General features: G+C 36.2%; 1 protein-coding gene across 3 annotated transcripts in view; it reads right to left on the bottom strand.

Annotated features, from left to right (window-relative positions):
• CDH12 (cadherin 12) overlaps window positions 1-21,381 on the bottom strand; it is a 954,721-nt gene that overhangs the window by 67,362 nt on the left and 865,978 nt on the right. For all 3 annotated transcript variants that reach the window (XM_072825028.1, XM_072825027.1, XM_072825029.1), the window contains 2 exons: window positions 20,703-20,822; window positions 6,878-7,045 (listed from right to left, as the gene is read on the bottom strand). In XM_072825028.1, coding sequence (XP_072681129.1) covers window positions 6,878-7,045; window positions 20,703-20,822 — 288 coding nt within the window. The remainder of the gene's footprint in view (window positions 1-6,877; window positions 7,046-20,702; window positions 20,823-21,381) is intronic.

Genomic DNA, 21,381 nt, shown 5'->3' with positions numbered 1-21,381 from the left:
ATTAAAGTAGAAGTGTTTATTTCACTTAGTAAAAAAGCTAGTTTTATTATGTCTTGGCTTGCTTCTCAAAAATAGAAATAGAGTCATCAAATGTGATGACTGTTTCTATAGCTTATGCCTACACTCTTTATGAGACCCAGGTAATATAAGTAGGCTCTTCGTGCAATATTTCCTAACTCTTAAAGTTACAATTTTGTTTTTCAGGTTGTTTTAAACATTTCTCCCCGCAAGTGAGGAGTTACACACACACACACACACACACACACACACTCACACACAGGAACGTGTATAAAACACTACAACATACATAAATTGTGAATATGGGTCATTTATATAATTGTCACGTATTATGGATGCCACAATATCAAAGGATTCTTTGTCTATTTTTCAATCTTTACATCTGTGGGAGGTAAGGCCCTAAAAGGTTATATATATATATATATATATATATATAGCATCTACATAATCTTGGTAAAAAAGGAATAATATACAAAATATTACTTCTGAAAATTGCATTTTCTCCCTATCCTAGAGACCTCTGGGAAATAAGCCCCTGAGAGCCCAAGACCAGGTAAAATGTTTGTCAGAGAATGCTACAAGAGTCATCTATTTGAAGTTACATAAATACTAGTAAAAATTCAATTGTGAGAATTAAAACGGGTTCTAAAGTTGATACTAAATCAGTACCATCAGCAAATTTGAGAAACATAAGCACACATGAATTTATCTTGACACATTAATATATTATCGCTTTCTTGGGTTACTACTTAAAATCTTCACCTTTTGGGACACCTGTGTGACTCAGTTGGTTAAGTGTCTGCCTTTGGCTTAGGCTCTAATCCCAGGGTCTTGGGTTCAAGCCATATTAATATCTCTACTCAGTAGAAAGTCTGCTTCTCCCTCTCCCTCTGCCCCTCCTGTTCATGCTCTCTCTGTCTGTCTTTCTGTCTCTCTCAAATAAATAAAATCTTTTTTGTTTTTTGCAGATTTTATTTATTTACTCATGAGAGACACAGAAAGAGAGAGGCAGAGACACAGGCAGAGGGAGAAACAGGCTCCCCACGGGGATCTTGATGGGAGACTCCATCCCAGGAACCAGGGGTCATGCCCTGAGCTGAAGGCAGATGCTCAACCACTGAGCCACCCAGGTGCCCTCAAATAAATAAAATCTTTAAAAAAAAAATCCATACAAATCTTCACTTGTTTTCAAAGAAGCCTCAACTCGTATTTATAGTCAAAACCTCTATGCTAAATAATATATTACTATAGCATTAATCTTGGAGACCAAAATGACCCACCCCACCCTCCCAATCTCAAACATTTGAATAAGCCAGAAGACGTTCTCCTCACCCAAGTGGTAGATTTCACTTAAGACCCATTATTTTAGTCATGCTTCTTCTGTTTTTTTTTTTTTTTCAGAGTACTTGTCAGCATTTTCTCTTTTCCATTCCTGCCCCTAAGATAACAGATTGGAGATGGTGCTAAAAGCAGAAATTTGGCCTTTGCCTCACCCTCAGAGACATGATTTAGGAACTTGCTGGGTGTTATCAGTTATTTGTACTTGACCTGCAGGCCAGTAGCTGGAGTCTCCAAGGAAGGAGGGATGTGAGTTCTATACGATTCACGTCCTGCCAGTTAACAACTAGAGAATGACAAAGACTGAAGTGATCCTGACCGTGTGTCCATGTTCAGACACATGCTGGGCAGCAGAGAATGTCTTTTCTGCACTCAGAGGCCAGGACATATTTTCTCCATGATGGATTCTGAGGCTATATATATATATATATATATATATAATATATATTATATATTATATATATAACATATTAATATATAACACACATACATATTAATATACATATATTATACATATATAATTTATATTTATATAATTTATATTTTATATATAATTTATAGCTTTATAAAAACTTAACATCTACAAAATACATACAAAGTCGTGAGCTCTCATAGTGTTTACATGTATACTCTCAGGTTGCATATAGTTCATATAAATAAACTTAAATCTTGGAACTGGTGTATCTCAGTCATCTCCATGACAATCCCCTTGAACACTGGGAAGCATGGGAGGGTATATTTTCTATGACTGGATCTAAGTCAACTGTCAAAATTCAATTAGCTTTTTTTTCTTTAGTCAAAAAGATTTATTACATTTTTTCTACCCAGAAAATTTCTGTCTAAAAACTTACAGTTTTCCAATTAAGAATGCTAAATGGTAAAGAGAAGTAGACTTTGTGTCCTCATCTGGTTATAATTGGGTTCATGTTGGTTCTGATGAAAATTTTTATGAATTATATATTGTAATAAATATTGCTTTAAAAATGAACAACTCCATATTATACATTTCAAAATAATAATAATAAAAAAATCCAATCTTAACCTGGATGTCAAAAAAGTAATTACAGGATGAAAAAAATGAAATATATATTTTAATTAAACACATCAATATCTCACACTAAATAAATATATAGTTACTGGCATTTATATTTTTAATGATTCAATAATTAAACCTGGACATTCTATAGTTTTTCTATATTCTGAATTTATATTAGAAAAAATAATATATAGACGCATACATGTATTTTTATGCATAGATCTGTATCTGTCTGATAGTTTGTGTAAAAAAGATCATACATTATTTATTATGCAGTAGGTATTTTGACTGATGCATTTAATGTTTTAATCTTATTTACGTTCTTTTTATGTTACTTTCACGACAATAACAACTTTTCCTGCCGTAAAGTCTAATATCTACAGATGTCTTACTCATTAAAATAACAAACTTTATGATTTGGAGACAAGTATGTTTTATTTGGTAATAATTGTGCAAATAATATATTACTGACTTTTTAACTGAATCAAAATCCTGAGAGCTACCAACAGTCAACATAAACATGCTTGGTAGATATTTTATTAAATCAGAATCACTTTAAAATATTGCTTAAAATATCTAAGAAATGTTCTCAGAGAAAGTATTAATGTCCTTATTTCTATGTTTGAATGCATTTACCTTGCAAACAGTTCTCTTACTCTCTTACTACAGTTCTGTACATTTCCTATAAATGAAGAATCTCTTTTCATCCAATGTTGTCTATAGAGTGCTTTCTTTCACTTCAGTTGTTCTCATTTTTCACTACAAAATTATTATACAGAAGAAAGAGACCAAGTGGGAGAAGCATGAGTATTTTGCCTAATGTGAATTAACCACATCACTTAATTGATTTGATCTCATAATGTATTATTTAGATCAGCTTGTTGGATGGTTTTGTCATTTAAAATTCAAGTAATGGAAACCATCAGCATTTTTCATTAGATTATTTTAATAGATGGACAACCTCTGCTGGTATCCTTAGTGCTGGTAGATGGTCGTTTTATCACTGTATGGAAAGATTGTGCAGAGAAACTATTTCACCTTTCTATGACGGCAGGTACAGTTCCTTTAACATGTCAGGTACTATTTCTTTTTTCTTATTTGTTTGTGGACAATTTTCTGGGTTATCTCTAGGAGATTTTAGGCTAAACACAGGCACCAAAAGCAGACTGCCTGTCAAGAGGGAGATTGACAAAGAGAGACCTGAAGGCACTACGTAAGATTAAGTCTTGACTCTCCCTCGTGGCTGCATAATCCTGGACACGTTTTTCACTTTTAAAAACTTAACTCATATCATTAACTTTTCTTAATAATGCACCTTGCTACTTTATTTCTAAAATTGAGAAGATACTATACAGTCATTATAAAACTAAGATGGGAATACACGTGCAAATCACTTGGCGGAGTATATGACACATAGTAATTTACTAGTCAGGATCATTGTCACCATCATCATATCAGAGTGGTAGGAAGTTCTGGTGTCTCAGGAAGCATCTCATTTGCAACAAGAAAACAGTTAACTGCTTACACATGCATGGTATGAATGCACGTGCCATGCAGTTCTCTTTTTTATCTCTGAACAGATTTAGAGAAGGAAATGGATGGAAATGAGTATTTAACAGTGTCCCATACACATATGTACACACCTGAAGCCAAAAAAAAAAAAGAATGATTAGTAAATTTTAAGAAATTGTCTTGTGTGTTTTTAAGCAATGAGAAATTGTAGCTCATGAAATTCTTTCGAAGGAAGTTTTCTATTTTTGTTTTGTTTTGCTTTGTTTTTAGAACAATTGCTTGACAGGCATGAACAAATAGAGCTAGTTGTGTGAATTCACTTATTTATGTATAGAATACACATAGTCTATACATATTCTATACCTATATACATATATTTTACATTGAAAAGGCCATCGTTTCGGGCAGTAATGTTAGGTCACGTCTGCAGTTTAATTGCTTCACATAAGAAATATTCTTGCAAAAAGAGCATTGACTTCTAAAGAAATGGCTTTTCTGTGTATAAATGCATTCTGTCTTTTTCTCTGAAGGATGTAATTCAAGATGACAATACAGTAAAAAGGGCTTGACACAATGGCATGCGGAATTTCAAGGGGATTAATTTCTTATTCATGCAAAGATGTGAAAAACCTCTCCTTTCTAATGATTCAAAAATCTCTCACACCTGTTATACTTTCAGACTATAGTTCAAAAAATGCATGTAATACAAGGAAAAATAATTTGATCATGGTGAGCTGCTCAGTATATTTCCCTTGCCCTCTCATTTCTCTGTTTAGGAATAGTGACAATTCAACAGATGCCATGTGACCTTTTTGCAGGTATTCTAAAATGTATGGTTTTAGAGTGGCAGGTAAAAGAAAAGAATAACTCTTCATTTTAATGTTATGTTAAACTGGAAGGAATTTGAACTTCAGAGCAAAAAAAAAAAAGAAATCTGCTACTTCACATTGCTGATTTCAAGCTAGTTACTTAACCTCTCCAAGGCCTCAGTTCTCTTAACAGTAAAATGCAAAAAATATAGAACAGAGTGTCCTGGTGAATAGGGAATAAGATAACAATAAAGTTGCTGACAGAACAGGTACATTTTCCAAAAGTTCTAGCGCACTCATCCCTCACATTCCTCCCCAGTGGTTCTCATTTAGATGCCCTCACACCTATGTGTTTGACCTTGAATCAATCCCAAATAAGCCTATTGCCTTATCCAGATTCTCTTTTCACTGGGTAAGATCTAGTGATCCTCTTGTCTCAATAGGATCTGAGCACACCACCTTGGCCTCCTAAGTATAATTTAGCCTCTTTCTCATGGAGATATTTTCATTTCCCTGTACCCTAGATTGTTTGTCTGGATCTCTGTCCAATTTTTATAATCCACTCTTCATCCATACCAATGGCAAGTGTATCCTTCCACTGAAGAGCCTCATTACCATCCTTGCGAATACGAATACGAATACGAATACTGATCCTACGTAGGAATAGCTCTATTTCCTATACCCCAGATGAACATAATTTACATCCAAAAAATGCAAAACAGGACCCAAGTGATATCTTTTATATAAAAGTAGAATAGTCTCCCAAACTATTCCCCTCACTTAGTTATTATAGCTTGTCACAACTAAGAAGTAAAAATAATAATAATAATAATAAAGAAATAAAAATAATCAATATTTTTTGAGTTGGGAACATATTCTTTATCAATGTCAAATGTTAGAGAATCAAATACACGATTTCTTTCTACTCTTTTAATATTTATATTTGATCTGTTTCCCTTAATAGCAAAGTAAGAAAAAGTGTTGCCATAAGACTCTCTCTGCATTATTAATTATAGCATATTTATATGAGCCATTTGTCACATATATCTCATTTGCTAAAGTATGATGACTTCTAATTGCTACTCATAACATTTGGCCATTACACTTTCTGATCACTAAGTAAAATATCCCCACTAAGAAAATGCATGTTGATGATTTTGAGAGAAAATGATAAAGCAATGAAAGATAAAAATCCATACAGCTAAAGGAATAAAATATCCGTTTGGTTACATATTCTCAGTGTTCTGTACTCTAGCAAATGAACTCAAACTCTCCTACTGAGATCAGAAGAGGAAAATCATTTTGTTTTTGTTCCCTAAACTGTTCACCCAAATGAGTATCTAGAGCTTCAGTCAAGTTCCTTGTGTAACCAGTGATAGAGACTTTCAGTTTCTGTATTCTAAGTCCCAGGAACACTGAACTAATCCTTGGAAATGTACCAGAAATTGAAACCGGTACTGATTGGTGTTAAAAGTAATACCGCGAAAGAAAACTAGATGTAACACAAGTGAGAAGTATTCATTTTCAGTAAGAAGCACAGAGTTACAGAGAAAATACAGGTGTGAACCATTCTATTATCATAGGAACTATAACAATTTTCACCTATTGCAAAACTAAAATAAAAGAAGACTAAAATAATGTTAAATAGCATCACTATAATATCATCTGATGCTTACATGGAAATGTATGGAAATGATTCAGCACGTACAGTAGTTAAAGAAAAGGCAGAGAATTCTTATGCCAATAGCATGATAGAGCAAATACTATGATGGCATATGTGTCATAAATATGAGTCTTAAATCACAATGGAACGTTCATATTTATATTACTTTTTCAAATAAGAAATTGGAGCAAGATTCTAACCTATTGAGAAGACTTTAATAAGAATCAATAACATAAGACTCTGTTAAATTACTGACTTGTATTATTTTATATTAAAGTCCTGCTGAGCATGATTCTAATGGAAAATGAAACTCTTAAGTCATTTAATTTTTGTCTATTGGCTTCTGCTGCCTAAAGACCAAAAGTGTCTGGAAAAGTATTATGATTTCTATAACATTCAATGAAATGTGAGAATTATTATTATTATTATTATTATTATTATTATTTTCATTTTTATTTTTTTTAGGCCATGCTAACTTAAACTCAACAGGAAAGCACCTACTTTTGGGGAATCGAGGTGGATTGTCATTGACATCGGTGAGGGTGATGTTGACTACTGTCGTTCCGGCTAACCCTCCTAGTTGTCCGCCCATATCCTTGGCTTGGATGAGGACTTGGTATTGTTCTTTGACTTCCCTGTCCATGTTTGGCAAAGCTGTTCTAATCACACCTTGAAGGAAAAAAATAAATAAATAAAATAAATATTACAAACATTCCGTTTTCTGAGATCAGATAGTCTGCAACAAGAAAATGCGTCTATCCATCTATCCGGATTCACTAGCAAAGACATACTAACAAAATTATGTACCTTTCTAAAAGTGAAACATTCAAAAGGTCCAATAGTTAGATATAATTAAACATGTTATGGGAACAGCTGTATAATGAAATGCTGTGCTGCATAGTAGGATATGGTCAAAAACAATGGATCAGCTCTAGAAGGTGGCCATTCATTAAGTCAACCAGGTCAGACATGATTTAAAAGGAATGATTCTATCTGTAAGAGGAAATGAAATTGTTAAACAAGATCAATTAAATATGTACTCAAAAACTAGGTGGTTACACTGAGTGTGAGGTTCATATAAAGAATGCTATTTTCTTCTCCATTCTAATCTTCATTTTTTGAAATACATTTATTCCTTTAACATTTTATTTATTTTTTTAAAGATTTTATTTATTTATTCATGAGAGACACATGAGGGTGGGGGGCAGAGACACAGGCAGAGGGAGAAGCAGGCTCTATGCAGGGAGCCCGAGGAGGGACTCAATCCCGGGTCTCCAGGATCAAGCCCTGGGCTGAAGGCGGCACTAAACCACTGAGCCCCCCGGGCTGCCCTCCTTTAACATTTTAAACACACAAAATATCTTCTCCGGGTATTTTATTTCATCCCTCAGGATTCTTCTTAATTATTCTAGCCACAGAAATTTCACTTAGATCTCATTAAGCAATGCCACTGCAGGGACCTTGTCTCTCTTGTCGCCAAGTTACTCTAGCATCTAGGGCAGCGTCTGCCATTTAGTAGGCACTCAATAAGAAGGTGTCAACCAACTGACTAGTTGAATGACTGGCTGAATGAATGAATGAACATATAAACAATTAAGTTCACAATCATGAATCATGCAGTGTATATGCATATCGACATATCCCACTCATTTTCTGCCCTTGTCTCCAAGGATAGAACTAATTTATATTTATATTTATTCATAGTGAAATAACTAAAACCTCCTGGATCTGTTGCAAGTAAAATTATGAATAAATTTTATACTATATTCCAACCTATAGCCAATGGTTTTAGAGAGAGATTGCAAAGCATTTGTCTTAAACCCCTGTATCTTTAATAGTGTTGTTTGTTAAGTAACGTAGCATATATGAATAACAAATATACATACTGGTCACCGACACAAAGCATAGCATCCAAAACCCCAAAAGAATATCTACTCGCATTTTTTTCTGCCCCTTCCACTATTGACTTACCAAATGCTGTCTTGTTGCTAATTAAGAATTAACTCTAATCTGAGATTTCTTCTGACCCTCAGCAGGAAATGGTTGCAGAAGAGCCGAGCTCTACTTTTTTGCTACTGCTGTTTACCCATGCATTGGTCCCGACACTCTATTATTTCCATCTGTTTTTCCTCTCTTCAGCTCGGATCCTTAATGTTTCACCCCCAAGTCTCTTAGTTAAGATTTTTCATCTCTGCCATTTCAGTGCCCTGGTCCCACATGCCTTAAGTTACATGAATTCTGCCTGCCTGCGAATGATTAAATTTTCTAGATAAACATCTGGGTTTAATTTACATGCATGCTCTAGTGTCCTGTTGTTGACTAGATTTATCTTTCCCCAGTTCATTTCCAATATAGAAATTATATACATGTATATTTATACTTTAATATATAATTTTACTTTACTCAGTTCATTTCTAATATGAAAATGTATAAATTTAAATTTTATACTTTATATTATATATCATATGCATGTACATTAAGATGCTATGAAAAAGAGAGGACATGGGCATCATCACACTTATTTAAGACTAGGGTTGTTTTGTTTTTGTTTTTCTGGTAAGTCGTTACAATTATCATCAAGACGTCACTGCCCTGCCCTCCTGTTCCAACCTGTGTCTGAGAGGTGACCTATCTGGTGCTTTTAGCCCTCCCTTAGTGTCATGTCCCTGGAATGGATGACATCTGTTCGAATTTAGAGAGAGGAAAGGACTGCATACGTAGTTCCAAATAAAAGCACTGATAACCATGATATGCTGCTTCTACTCTACCACCATTTCCACTCAAGAGCCACTACCTCAGAGAAATAAAATATGGCATTTGTAGAATCTTTTTCAGAGTAGAGCCTGGGAAATCAGGCAAATTACAAAATTCAAACGTGAGAAGAGAATCTTAAAACATTGTGGCCTATTGTAACAGCCTGGTGAAGAATAGTCTCTTTTCCAAGTAGTTCCTCTTCTTATGGACCACCCAGTTTAACAACTACCTAATCTCTGAAGCCAAACAAACAAAAACGGATTGCAGGGTCTTGAGGGAGGAGCAACGTTACCAAGGATGGAGCTCAAGTGCTTCTAGAGTAGAACAGAACCCGCAAAAGGAAGTGCCACATTCTGTTATTTCCTGTCTGAGGTTTAAGTTCATGCCTTCATCCCTATTTCTTAGTACTTGTATATAAAAACATAGCAGTAGCCTTGCATGATAATAGCTGAGTCTTGCAAATTGAATTTTGCAGGACAGTACGAATACTCCATAGCAGTAATACCACAAGATTGAATTAATTAGCTTTAATTCTGAACCAAACCTTATTTAATAGAAAAAAAAAAACAAGTGGGTAGGCAAGTGTACACTGAATCCTGGTATGATTTGAATGTCTTGTACCTGATGAACTTCCGAGCATACATCATTGAGATATTAGAGTAAATACAAGTAAGAGAAGAAATAGTGGGGTTTTATTTCTGCCAATATGAATGGAATTACACAGTCAAGAGAGTTATACATGTAATATATCAAAGGACACCGCTGTGCCACGGGACACATTCTCTCTCTGCAGTGACCCTCATGTTGGATGCAAGCCCCTTAGTCTTGAGGTATCTCAGCTTACTTTGCAAAAATCGGTTTAACACTGATAATATTTTGAGATGAAAATAATGCAATATTTTGTAAGAAAAATCATAAAATATTACACATGCTAATCTAGTATATGGTTTTTCTTTCTTTCTTTTCTTTTCTTTTTTTTTTTTTTTTTGGAATTGAGGATTGGAATTCAGGACTCAGATATGGACTCAGCATTTGCACTAAAATACGCGTTTCATTCAGGCAGCGTCATTAAATTCCATGGTATAATGGTGAACACTCCTCCATCTGCCACTGTACACCCTTTTCTACACTTCATACACTAGATCCACCTCATACACTTCTCTAGACTTCTCTCTGCTCTCTGGCTTTTCAGTTGGGATGGGCCCAATTGGCAAGGGATCGAATGGCAGAAGAGAATGAGGTTGGTTTTTCTTTGCATGGAGAGCCCCACACCCACATGGTCTCTGGCTATGCCCCGCACCGCACAGGTCTCCAGGCCCCTACCGTGTCCTCACTCCTAATGTCCTCAGCACAGCCACCTGTTATGCATTCTCCAGATTCAACTGCATTCCACATGGTTTCCCTTCAGTCTGTTTGCACTTAAAAAAAACAGTCTTTTGTGAAACTAATTTCAAATTACCGAACTGGGTGTCCTCTGCTTCAACGTGGATAATAATCGATACAGTCTCTGTGCAAGGTTCTTTGGCGAAATGTACCTGCAATGGGTATGTGTTCAGGTGAGGGTCAAGGAGACCATAAGGAAATACACAATGAAGCTGATTTCAGATGGTGATTCGTGTGATAGGGGAAGTGAAATCAAGTGACGGTGGTGTCAGGAAAGTCATCTCTGGGAAAAGGCTTTCAAGTTGCAGTGTCAGAGAAGTGGAGGAGACAGACCTGAAAAGAACACCAGATAGAGCAACCCAGGGAGGGAAGTAGGCAAGTCCTTTGTAGGAGTAGGGGTGGTCCCTCCAAAGCATACCAGAAGAGTCCATGAGGCTGCAGGACATCGCTATGGGAAGGACAGGTAAAATAAGACCACAGAGAGGAAAAGAAGACATAACATAGGGATTTCAAAGACAAATGAACTCTCTGGGAAGCATCTTGAAAATCAACCAGCGTACGCAACTAAAAGGCTTCTGCACAGCAAAAGAAACTATCAGGAAAATGAAAAAGACAATCCATGGAATGAGAGAAAATATTCACAAATCATGTATCTGATAAAGGGTTAATATCCAAAATAGAAAAGAACTCATACAACTCAGTAACAACAACAACAGCAACAAAACAAAACAAGAAAATGAACAACTTGATTTAAAAATGGGCAGAAGAAATGAACAGATATTTTCTCGAAAAAAAAGTTATACAAAAGGTCAACAAGGACAGGAAAAGGTACTCAATGTCGTCAATCATCATCAGAGAAATGACAATCAAAGGATTATCACCTCACACCTGTTGGAATGGCTGTAAGCCAAAAGACAAGAGATAACAAGTGTTGGCAGATGCAGAGGAAAGGGAGCCCTTGTGCACGGTTGGTGGGGATGTAAATTAGTGCAGCCACCGTGGAAAACTGCGCCAAGGTTCCTCAAAAAAATTAAAAACAGAAATATCATATTTTCCAGTGATCTCATTTTTGTGTATATACCCAAGGGGAATGAAAACAGGATCTCAAAGAGGTCTCTGCACCTTCGTGGTCATTGTAGCATTATTCATAAAAAAAAAAACAAGATACAGAAACAAGCTAAATGTTCATCAAGAGTTGATTGGATAAAGAAGATATGGTGTGCACACAGGCAACACAGACTCAGAATGTTAATTAGTCAGGAGAGTGAAGGAGACCCAGCCATTTGGCACCGCATGGATGAACCTTGGGGACATTATGCTAAGTGAAACAAGAGAGCGGTAAGAAATATTCTATGATATTATCCATATGTAGAATCTAAAACAGATGAACTCAGTGAAAAAGAGTAAAATGGTGGTTACCAGGAACTGTGGAGTGGGGGCAATGGGAGATGGTCAAAGGTACACACTTCCGGTTATGAGGTGGATACCTTCGGGGCATCCACTGTACAGCACGATGATTATAGTGCATATGACTATATGATAGGCTTTAAAGCTGCTAGGGGAGTAGCTCGTAAAAGTCCTCACCCCAGAAAAGGGATGGGAATTATGTGATGAGATGGAGGTGATGGCTGACACTGTGGTGGTAATCATCTCGCAATATTAAGGGCATCGCATCAACACCTTGTAATCTTAAACGTACACAGTGTTGTATGTCAATTCGTTCTTAATCAAGCTGGAAAAAAATGTCAATTATTATTTTGAGACTACGGGGAGCGAGAGAGGAACAATGCAGTGATGGGGTCTGCTCTCCACTCACTCAAGATTAGAGTCCCAAGTCTATTCTTGAAAGAGACGTCATGGTGGCGAGGCAAGAGTGTGAACCACGTTAACACTGTTCCTCTACTCAGAAATCCAAGTCACTCAGAGTAAACGCTTCACATAATCTCCACCTTCCCACTTAACGCTCTGATCTTACCTTTCACAACCCCCTCCTTTGGTCACCAGGGCTTTGCACAGTCTCTTCCCTCTGTGGGGAATGTTCTTCTTGTGCTTTATGCATGAACAACTCCTCTACTTCCTTCATCTTTTCTCAAAGCCCTTTTCATAGGACTTTGTTGGTCTTTCTGAAACCTACAATTCTATGCTGATTTAGTTTCCCATTTCTTCTGTAACAAATTGCCACAGACCAAATGGCCTAAAGGCAATACAAATTATTATCCTCTTTTGGGGGGTAGGGGCAGGGGCAGAGTTCAACAACAGAAATGTATTTTCTCCTAGTTCTGGAGGCTGGATGTCTGAGATTAAAGTGTTGGCAGAGTTGGTTTCTTCTGAGGCCTCTCTCCTTGGCTTATGGATGGCCAGCTTCTCCCTATGTCTTCACTTGGTCTTCCCTCCAAATTTCCTCTTCCCCCCCCCCTTTTTATTTTTTGAACTTTATTTAAATTTTATTAATTAACATATAATGTATTATTGGTTTCAGAGATAGATGTCAGGGATTCATCAGTCTCACATAACACCCAGTGTTCATCACATCATGTGCCTTCCTTCATGCCCACACCCAGTTACCCCATCCCTTCACCCCCCCATCCATGACCCTCAGTTTGTTTCCTATGATTAATAGTCTCTTCTGGTTTGTCTCCCTCTCTGATTTCATCTTGTTTATTGTTACCCCTCTTGCCCTATGATCCTCTGTTTTAGGTCTTAAATTCCACATATGAATGAGATCATATCAGAGAAAGACAATTATGAGACTTATCCAACAATTCTGGAGGCCAGAAGTCCAATATGGGTCTTGAAAGCCAAAGTCACGGTTGTGGCTAGATGCATTCCTTTCTGGAGGGTTTTCGTCTTCCAAAAGATGTCTGACTTCTCTAGCCCCTGACTTTTTTTTTCCTTTGCTTCTAAGGCAGCAGCACAGCATCTTCAAATCTTTCTTGGACTCTGACTTGCCCACCTCCCTCTCTCACTTCTAAGAACATGTGTAACTTAACTGGGCCCATATAGACAATACAGGATAACCTCCCCACCTTATCTGCAGGTGAGTAGCAACTCTAATTCCATCTGCAACTTTAATTCCCCTTCCTTATGTAATATAACATAATCATGGGTCCCAAGGATGAGGACGTAGACATATTTGGGAAATCATTATTCTGCTTACCACACATAACCCTCCCCAGCACTCCCTATGCTCTTTCTCTACTTTATCATTTCCTCCTTAGCCCTTACTGTTATTCAAAATAAAATGTATTTCACTTACTTGTGTTCATTTTGTATTTCCCTAAATAACATGAATATTCCTGAAGGTAGGCAATTTTGCCTTTGTGGTTTTTTGTTTGTTTGTTTGTTTGTTTGTTTGTTTTTCCTGGTAGGAGACCTAGTTCTGAAGCAATGTATAGCATGTGTAGGCACACAATAAATATTAATGAAATACATAAAATAACATATAGCAATAAGCTTAGGTAAATCATGGAAAATTACCATACATCCTTCAAAAGAGATGATAATTGAATATGTTACTAGTAATTTTGGTCATTATTGATGGTTGATCATGAGAATACTCATGATATTGAGTGACCTGGAGTGGTTAGTATAAATCTATGTGCATGATAGCTTGTATATCATAAAAAAAAATTAAATACTATTTTTACCCCTGAAAACGATATATCTTAGTAGATCACAGACTCCAGTGTTGGCCATGTCATGATTAACTTTTTAAAATACAAAACTAGGGATCCCTGGGTGGCGCAGCGGTTCGGCGCCTGCCTTTGGCCCAGGGTGCGATCCTGGAGACCCTGGATCGAATCCCACGTCGGGCTCCCGGTGCGTGGAGCCTGCTTCTCCCTCTGCCTATGTCTCTGACTCTCTCTCTCTCTCTCTGTGACTATCATAAAAAACAAAACAAAACAAAAAAAAAAACAAAAAATACAAAACTGAAGGAAGCATTAGCAAATATATTTTAACGCTCAAACCTTTTAGGAATTGCTAATAGATGGTGGAATAGAAAAAAAATAATTAGAGCTAAAGATGGAAACCTTAACTTTAGCACTGACAATGGAAATTTGCTGTTTTTCAATTCCTCAGCTAAACTGTATTTAAAAATACTTGTATAAGACCTGCTTTTGCAGCAATTGATATGAAAACCCACTGAGTTTTCTTTTCACTACAGTCTTAAGTGAGCCTAAGATGTGAAATGGGGTTTTCAAAAGCTAGTTCAATCTTTAAAAATATTAACAGAAATGTTGTGTCTATCACTGCACATTGGACATGTATAATTTTTTAAAAATGTTGTCAATAATGCAATAACATATTTTAAGGACAAGAAGAGTTATCAGGTTATCTTCAGGAGGAAGGAAATCTAGAGACCCTCTTCCCACCTAGAGTAGACCTTAACTACACTTTGGGACTCAGAAGTCACTTCTCAGGGTCTCTATCCTCAGGAAGCCATCCGCTCAGCCTGCATCAGTGCCTACCAGCCATACTATGTATCAGAGAATTTTATCCTACAGAATTCAGCTGTAATCTTCTGGGGACCTGGTGGCCTCCTTCCAATAGAGGAGGATCCATTTGAGGATCTACTAGACTCATCTTGGTATCCGAGGAGCAAAACACCTGTAAGGCCATTGTTTCTAGAGAAATATGCATCAAATGAACAGATAGATCCAGCACCACCAGCTCATCGTTCATCATCTGTTTTCACCCTCCCACTAATGGGAAGCTCACAATCTCATGAGGCACTCCTCTAATTTACGGACAAATACTGACATCTTCTTCTATGTATATAAAACCCAAATTCTTTCTTCCTGCAACTCACACCAACCATTGACAGCCTTTTTCCTCCCAAGCAGCAGCGAATACAGCCACTCCTCTACTGCATAACAGCTCTACCACTTGCCCAAGTCATGCATCACATGCCCCTGGAGTATTTTCCTTTTAGGGCCAAACATTCTCAGGTCTAGCTGCTCAAATGTGCATTCCATGATTTCTAAAATAAGGCAAGTCAGGTTCACGCAGAGTTCTCGGGGAGTGAGACGATGCAGGATACAGGTGAATCATTCACAGGAGCACATTGTTAGTCACACGATTTCACTACACATGTGCAAGACATTACCAAATAGGTAATATGCAAAACAAGAGCTTAATGATTGTCCATTTCCTTGACCTATTTTTCCAGCCTTATACTTATTAGTATCTATTGCTTTCCTTGCTCTCCCCGTGTCCATAATCAGACCTTGTCTAAATGCAAAAAGTATGAAAGGCATGACGACTGTGTGTAGACAAGCACTCTTATTTTGCTCTTGGAAAAAGAATGTATTCTTTCTTTCGTCAGCATCTCAGCACTGAGGTGTCTGAATCTCTCAAACTTTCAAACCTGACTTAATATCCAAAGCATTTCAAGCCATGAAATACTGTAGATATTTATATGGCAGTACCAAAAGCAGCTCAAAATATAGTCTCATCCATGCTTTAATTACACTATAGGGATAAAAACACCAACACATTGTTAAAGACCTAAAAGAACAAATAACAGAAAGACAGGAAGTTTCACGCAGGACAGAGGCCTGGAGATTACAGCTCCTGAATAAAAGGAGACAGTCTGACTCAAAGAGTAAAAATCTTCAGAAAATGTCAGTTCTCTCTGTAACATTTATCAGATTTCCCTAAACAGACGCTAGGATGGAACCACAGAGCATGAAATATCGGAATGTGAATAAAAGGGAAAAAATGTAGCTCATGCGTTCAGTGCTGGCCCCACTCAATTGTTTTCATATGGATCTGTAAAAGCATATATAAATACATAAAGACTTATAAATATACATGGTTTTTGACAATTCACATAAATGAAAAGATATTGACAAAAAAAAACTCTGGATAGGGATGGCAGTGGTGGTTGCACAACAATGTGAACGTTCCTGATGCCACTCAAACTGTACACTTAAAATGGTTAATATGGTAAATTTTATGTTACATGTATTTTATCACAACAAAAACATTTAAAGTTAAAAAACTGCTGAAGTAAAATGAATAATGACACTTTTTCAATTAGGGCTCAGATCATGTGGAAAAATAGAACACACCGTCACCACGTAATACACAACATACCAATATCTGGTTACCCAATTCAGACTAGTTTTTGAAATCATCTAGGGAACAACTTAAGTATTTTAAAAGGATTTTAAATGTAAATTAAGACATGAGGTCAATCATTTGTAGCCATATTTGTTTTCCTAAATCTATCATCAATACTATAGAGATGTCTAGCATCCCGATTCCACGCACTGGGTCAAACATAATGCCTATGTTTAATGTTTTATGTATTATGGATGTTTTGGGACCTCTGGGTGGCTCAGTGGTTGAGCGTCTGCCTTGGGCTCAGGGCGTGATCCCGGGGTCCTGGGATCGAGTCCCACGTCGGGCTCCCTGCATGGAGCCTGCTTCTCCCTCTGCCTGTGTCTCTGCCTCCCTCTGTGTCTCTCATAAATAAATAAATAAATAAACCTTTAAAAAATTATAGATGTTTTTCTACTGTATAAAAACATTAAGTATAAAATATGCATAATATAACATGCTAATATGACACATATTTTAATATTTTATAAATAATAAGTATGATGAGTATAAATGCGATTTAATGCCATAGATTTGGGGCACTTGAGTCTCAATTGGTTAAAAGTCCGATCAAGGGTTTGAGCTCAGGTCCTGAGATCAGGGTCCTGGGCTCACTGGGGAGTCCACTTGAGATTCTCTCACCCTCTAACCTTCCCCTTCTCTCCTGCCCTCTCTTTCTTTCTCTCTCAAATAAATAAAGAAATCTTTTTAAAAAATGTTTTATAGATTTATCACATCTGAGGCTTCAAAAATATTTAATAATCACTCAAAGTATATTTTTATGAACGTATGTGAATTTTAATTCACAGTAAATAATTTCACAGTTAAACCAAATAATTGCCAAATTAGCCAATTTTTAAGAGAACTACTATTTCTGAGCTTATTTGATACAACTAGCATCAAATTATACTGCTTACAAAAAAGCTTGCTGTATTCACTCGGATAGAGATGCTAGGAATGTTTGTCAAAAAGCAATATGACCAAGGAAATGTGTTTTATTTTCTCATTCCAAATGAATAATAAATGGCTATATTTATCTCTTCATAAATATTTAGGCACCAGAAGTTCTGATGAGACTCTCCCTTTAAAAATTATTTTAAGTGTATTCTACATTCAAAAGTGGAAAATTTTAGATAATATTAGTTTTTCATGCATTTTATTTAATAACGACAAAAGGAATCATAAAAGGAAGCTATATAGCTGGAACAAATGGATACTATTTCTGAGAAACTGCAATTATCCTTGATTTTTGATTTACTCTTATGTACCACAAGGTGATAAATTTGACAAAAAGTCTTCTTAATGGTCTCTGTGCATGAAGAACTAGTTATCATTCTATTAATGAAGTGCCTCATCATCCACTCTTTTCCTGTCTAGTGGTCTGAGGCATTGTTAGTATCAAGACTTCTGTCTCCAGTGAAAATCAATGCTTCAAAAAATCTATTTCATTGTTTATGCCAGAGTTGTTTCACCTTTAGTTCTAAATAATAAGCATTACATAAAACATAAATGCGTAGTTATTAAAGGCATAGTATGAATATCCACACTCTCCCGGAAGAGAATACTTTCTAAAGACGTTAGAACTCATCTAAAGTTGAAATTGAACCAGTAAAGCCAAGGGGACAGGAAGTGTTTCGACTGATGTAATTATTGTCCATCTCGTATTAATTTCACTATAATGATTACATTCTTAATCTGTGCTCTATGCCTAAGTTCGTCTTTGTATGTTTTTCTCTTACTTTTCAGCTAGACACTGCCTACATCTACTGTCATTTCATCCCTATTAATTCCTTCATTTTTTTTTTTTAGTGTCAAGGTATTTTTTAATTGAATTTCAATTTGTCAACATATAACACCCAATGCTCTTCATCTTTCTTCTCCCACACTTACTCTGAGTGTGTAAACTCACCCATTCTATAGAATTAATCACAACGTCCCACTTAAGTGTACTCTAACACTGAATTCCCTCTCCACTTATCTCTACATACCTTCCTTTCTCTTTTTTCCACCTCCTCTGACTCTGAGAAGCACTTCTCAGAGGCTGGAGAGATCTAAGACACTATATTGCCCATACCTCTGTTTCTAGTTAGACTATCCATTATGGTCAAATTGCAAAAAAGATGGGTTAAACATAGAAGGAATAACCCAAAATGTTTTCATATGAAAAAAAGGTTTTATTATATTTTACATAATTTCCCTTCACTATTTGTCTATATATTCAGCCTGTTGTCCAAACCATCTTCATCCTTCTAGAATTTGGTGCCATTATAATTTTCTTTCCCCAAATTCTTTCCCCTACAATTTTTCCTTTTTTTTCTATAAATATGATTCCCCACTTAAGCGACAACTACCAAAGTTCCTTAACACTGATACTCCCAAATATCTTATCTTCATTGTCATACTTCTTGAGAATTACTCATATTGCAGGTGTAACTTCCCTATCATGCATTCAGTCTTAACATTTGACACCCTGGCTTTTGGTCTCTGACCCTCTTTCCAAACCAAAAGAACTTCTGTGTCCTTAACCTTTCTAGATTCCCATCTTAAAGGATTGATGCTGTCTGTCCCCATTACAAACTACTCTTTTTTAGGTTTACAAAAGGGAGCAATTTCCTGCCTTATTCCCATAACTTTTTGCAGACTTCTGTCCCTCTATGGGGTTAATGAGAACAGTAAGAAATGAGAGAATAGCAGGTTCGTTTGCAGGAAGTTTTCCACAGGTTCTCTGTTTCAACTTGATTGACTTTATGTGTCTAGGTGACATTAAAACATGGCTAATTATTAATTAACCTACATCTAATTGGTATTCCAGATTCTAGCACACGCTGATGGGGAAGTGTTACTTTGGAAATGGTTAGCCTATTTGCATATACGGTGTGAAATTAATCCTTTTCAACTTGATATCACTCTTTAAAAATTTACTCACAAATTGAAAAAAGTAACATTAGTCTAGTACGCTAACCATTTATTTCATTTTTTAAGCTAATGTAATGAATAATATTGAATTCAATATTCAATATCTTATAATGTACCATATAAGACCTTATAAAATAGCTGTCACTGTGGAGTTTTGTTTTAACTGTGTCATGGAACATCTATCTGATCACTGGTCAGCATGGCTGGATCTCATTAAAAACTATCTAGCATTCAAAAACCAGATTCTCTAGAACAGAGGGACCTCATTTTATTTGAAAGGGAATATAAAATCTTCTATGTGTGTAATATCCTGTCCTTTCTATACTTCCCAAAGATTCATATATATTTGGCCCTGAAAACTGCCATTCAAATGTTTTGACTTAAAAATGACACTAGCTTCAGGAGCTGGGTGGTTCAGTTGGTTAAGCATTTGCCTTTGGCTCAAATTATGATCCCAGGATGCTGGGATTGAGCCTCACACCTCTGCTCAGCAGGTTGCCTACTTCTCTCTCTTCCTCTATGGCTCCTCCTGCTTTCTCTCTCTCTCTCTCTCTCTTTCTCTCTCTCTCTCTCTCTCCTCTCTCTCTCTCTCTCTCTCTCTCAAAAAATAAATATTTTTTAAATGACACTAGCTTCAAAAGCATAGACCAGAAGAATTAGTGATCTGAGTGTTTCAAGTTTGCCAACCCTCTCCTCTCTTCTGCTAGAGGCAAAAGTCAGTATTAATCCCAATCAACTATCCATAATCCCTGATAAATACAGCAGTAGAAGCTCCGTGATGTTAACACATGTTGATAACACCCAAAACTGCATATAATTGAACCCATACAAGAAAATATGAAATAAAAAGCTATTTTATCCAGGAGAATAAAAAAAAAATAAAACATGCCCAGGCTTTTGAAAATTTAAAATAAATCATATGGGGAATCCCTAACTTGGGATTGGGACTTGACACATATATGTGAAATGGCCCACATTTACACAAAGCTCAATCCAGGGGAAACGGTTCTGCAGCCATGAGGTAAGTTCCTATATTCCTTTGCTTAATGTACAGCAAACAGAATTTTTACTGCATTTTTAGAATAGGTAAGTTCCCATGCCAAGATTTAATTAAAGTTTAAATATTTGAAAGGGGTGGTGATAATGTTGTCTCTAATAAAAAATTTACCTGTCTTGGGATCAATAGAGAAATAAGGTTGTCCCTGAAGAATGCTATAAACGACTCTGGCACTGTTTCCATAGGTCGGGTCATCCGCGTCTGTGGCCTTGACCTGGAGCACATATGCACCTGGAAAATAAGACAGGATGACTCTAGCATCTTTGTTTTACAGAGCTCAAGGTCATATCTTTTATCTGCTGGACTCCATTTGTCTTTGGAATTTGGCATTACTCAATGATTCTGTGAAAATATGCCACTGATAATGATGTAACTATTATAAGCAAAATGTTGAGCAACAATATAGCTGTTAGTGCAAATGATACATATTTTAAAAATCTATTTTAAAAGCTATGTGCGCTTTCCAGTAGCTAGATGATTGAACTGAAAGCCATCATGATAGCTTTATTGATTTGTACACCAAAGAACACATGACACTGCTTACATTAGCTCATCTGCTTACTATAGATGCTTTAATTTCATGATTAGGTTATCAATACAAAAGTTAAAAGGTTTGAAGTCTTACTGAACCTTAGAGGTCATAAGTAACTTGCACTGCTATTTAAAAATCAACAACTACAAGAAAGCATTAGGAAGACTTTACTTAGAACAGAATATTTGAGAAATTGAGGAACCAAAAACAATTGCAATTATAGCTACAGGAGCACCTCGAGGCTTCAAGGATTAACCT

Source organism: Canis lupus, chromosome 4, assembly GCF_048164855.1.
Source record: "Canis lupus baileyi chromosome 4, mCanLup2.hap1, whole genome shotgun sequence".
NCBI classification, from domain to species: domain Eukaryota; kingdom Metazoa; phylum Chordata; class Mammalia; order Carnivora; family Canidae; genus Canis; species Canis lupus.
Note: the sequence above shows the minus strand (reverse complement) of the source record. Positions and strands in the feature narration are given on the sequence as shown.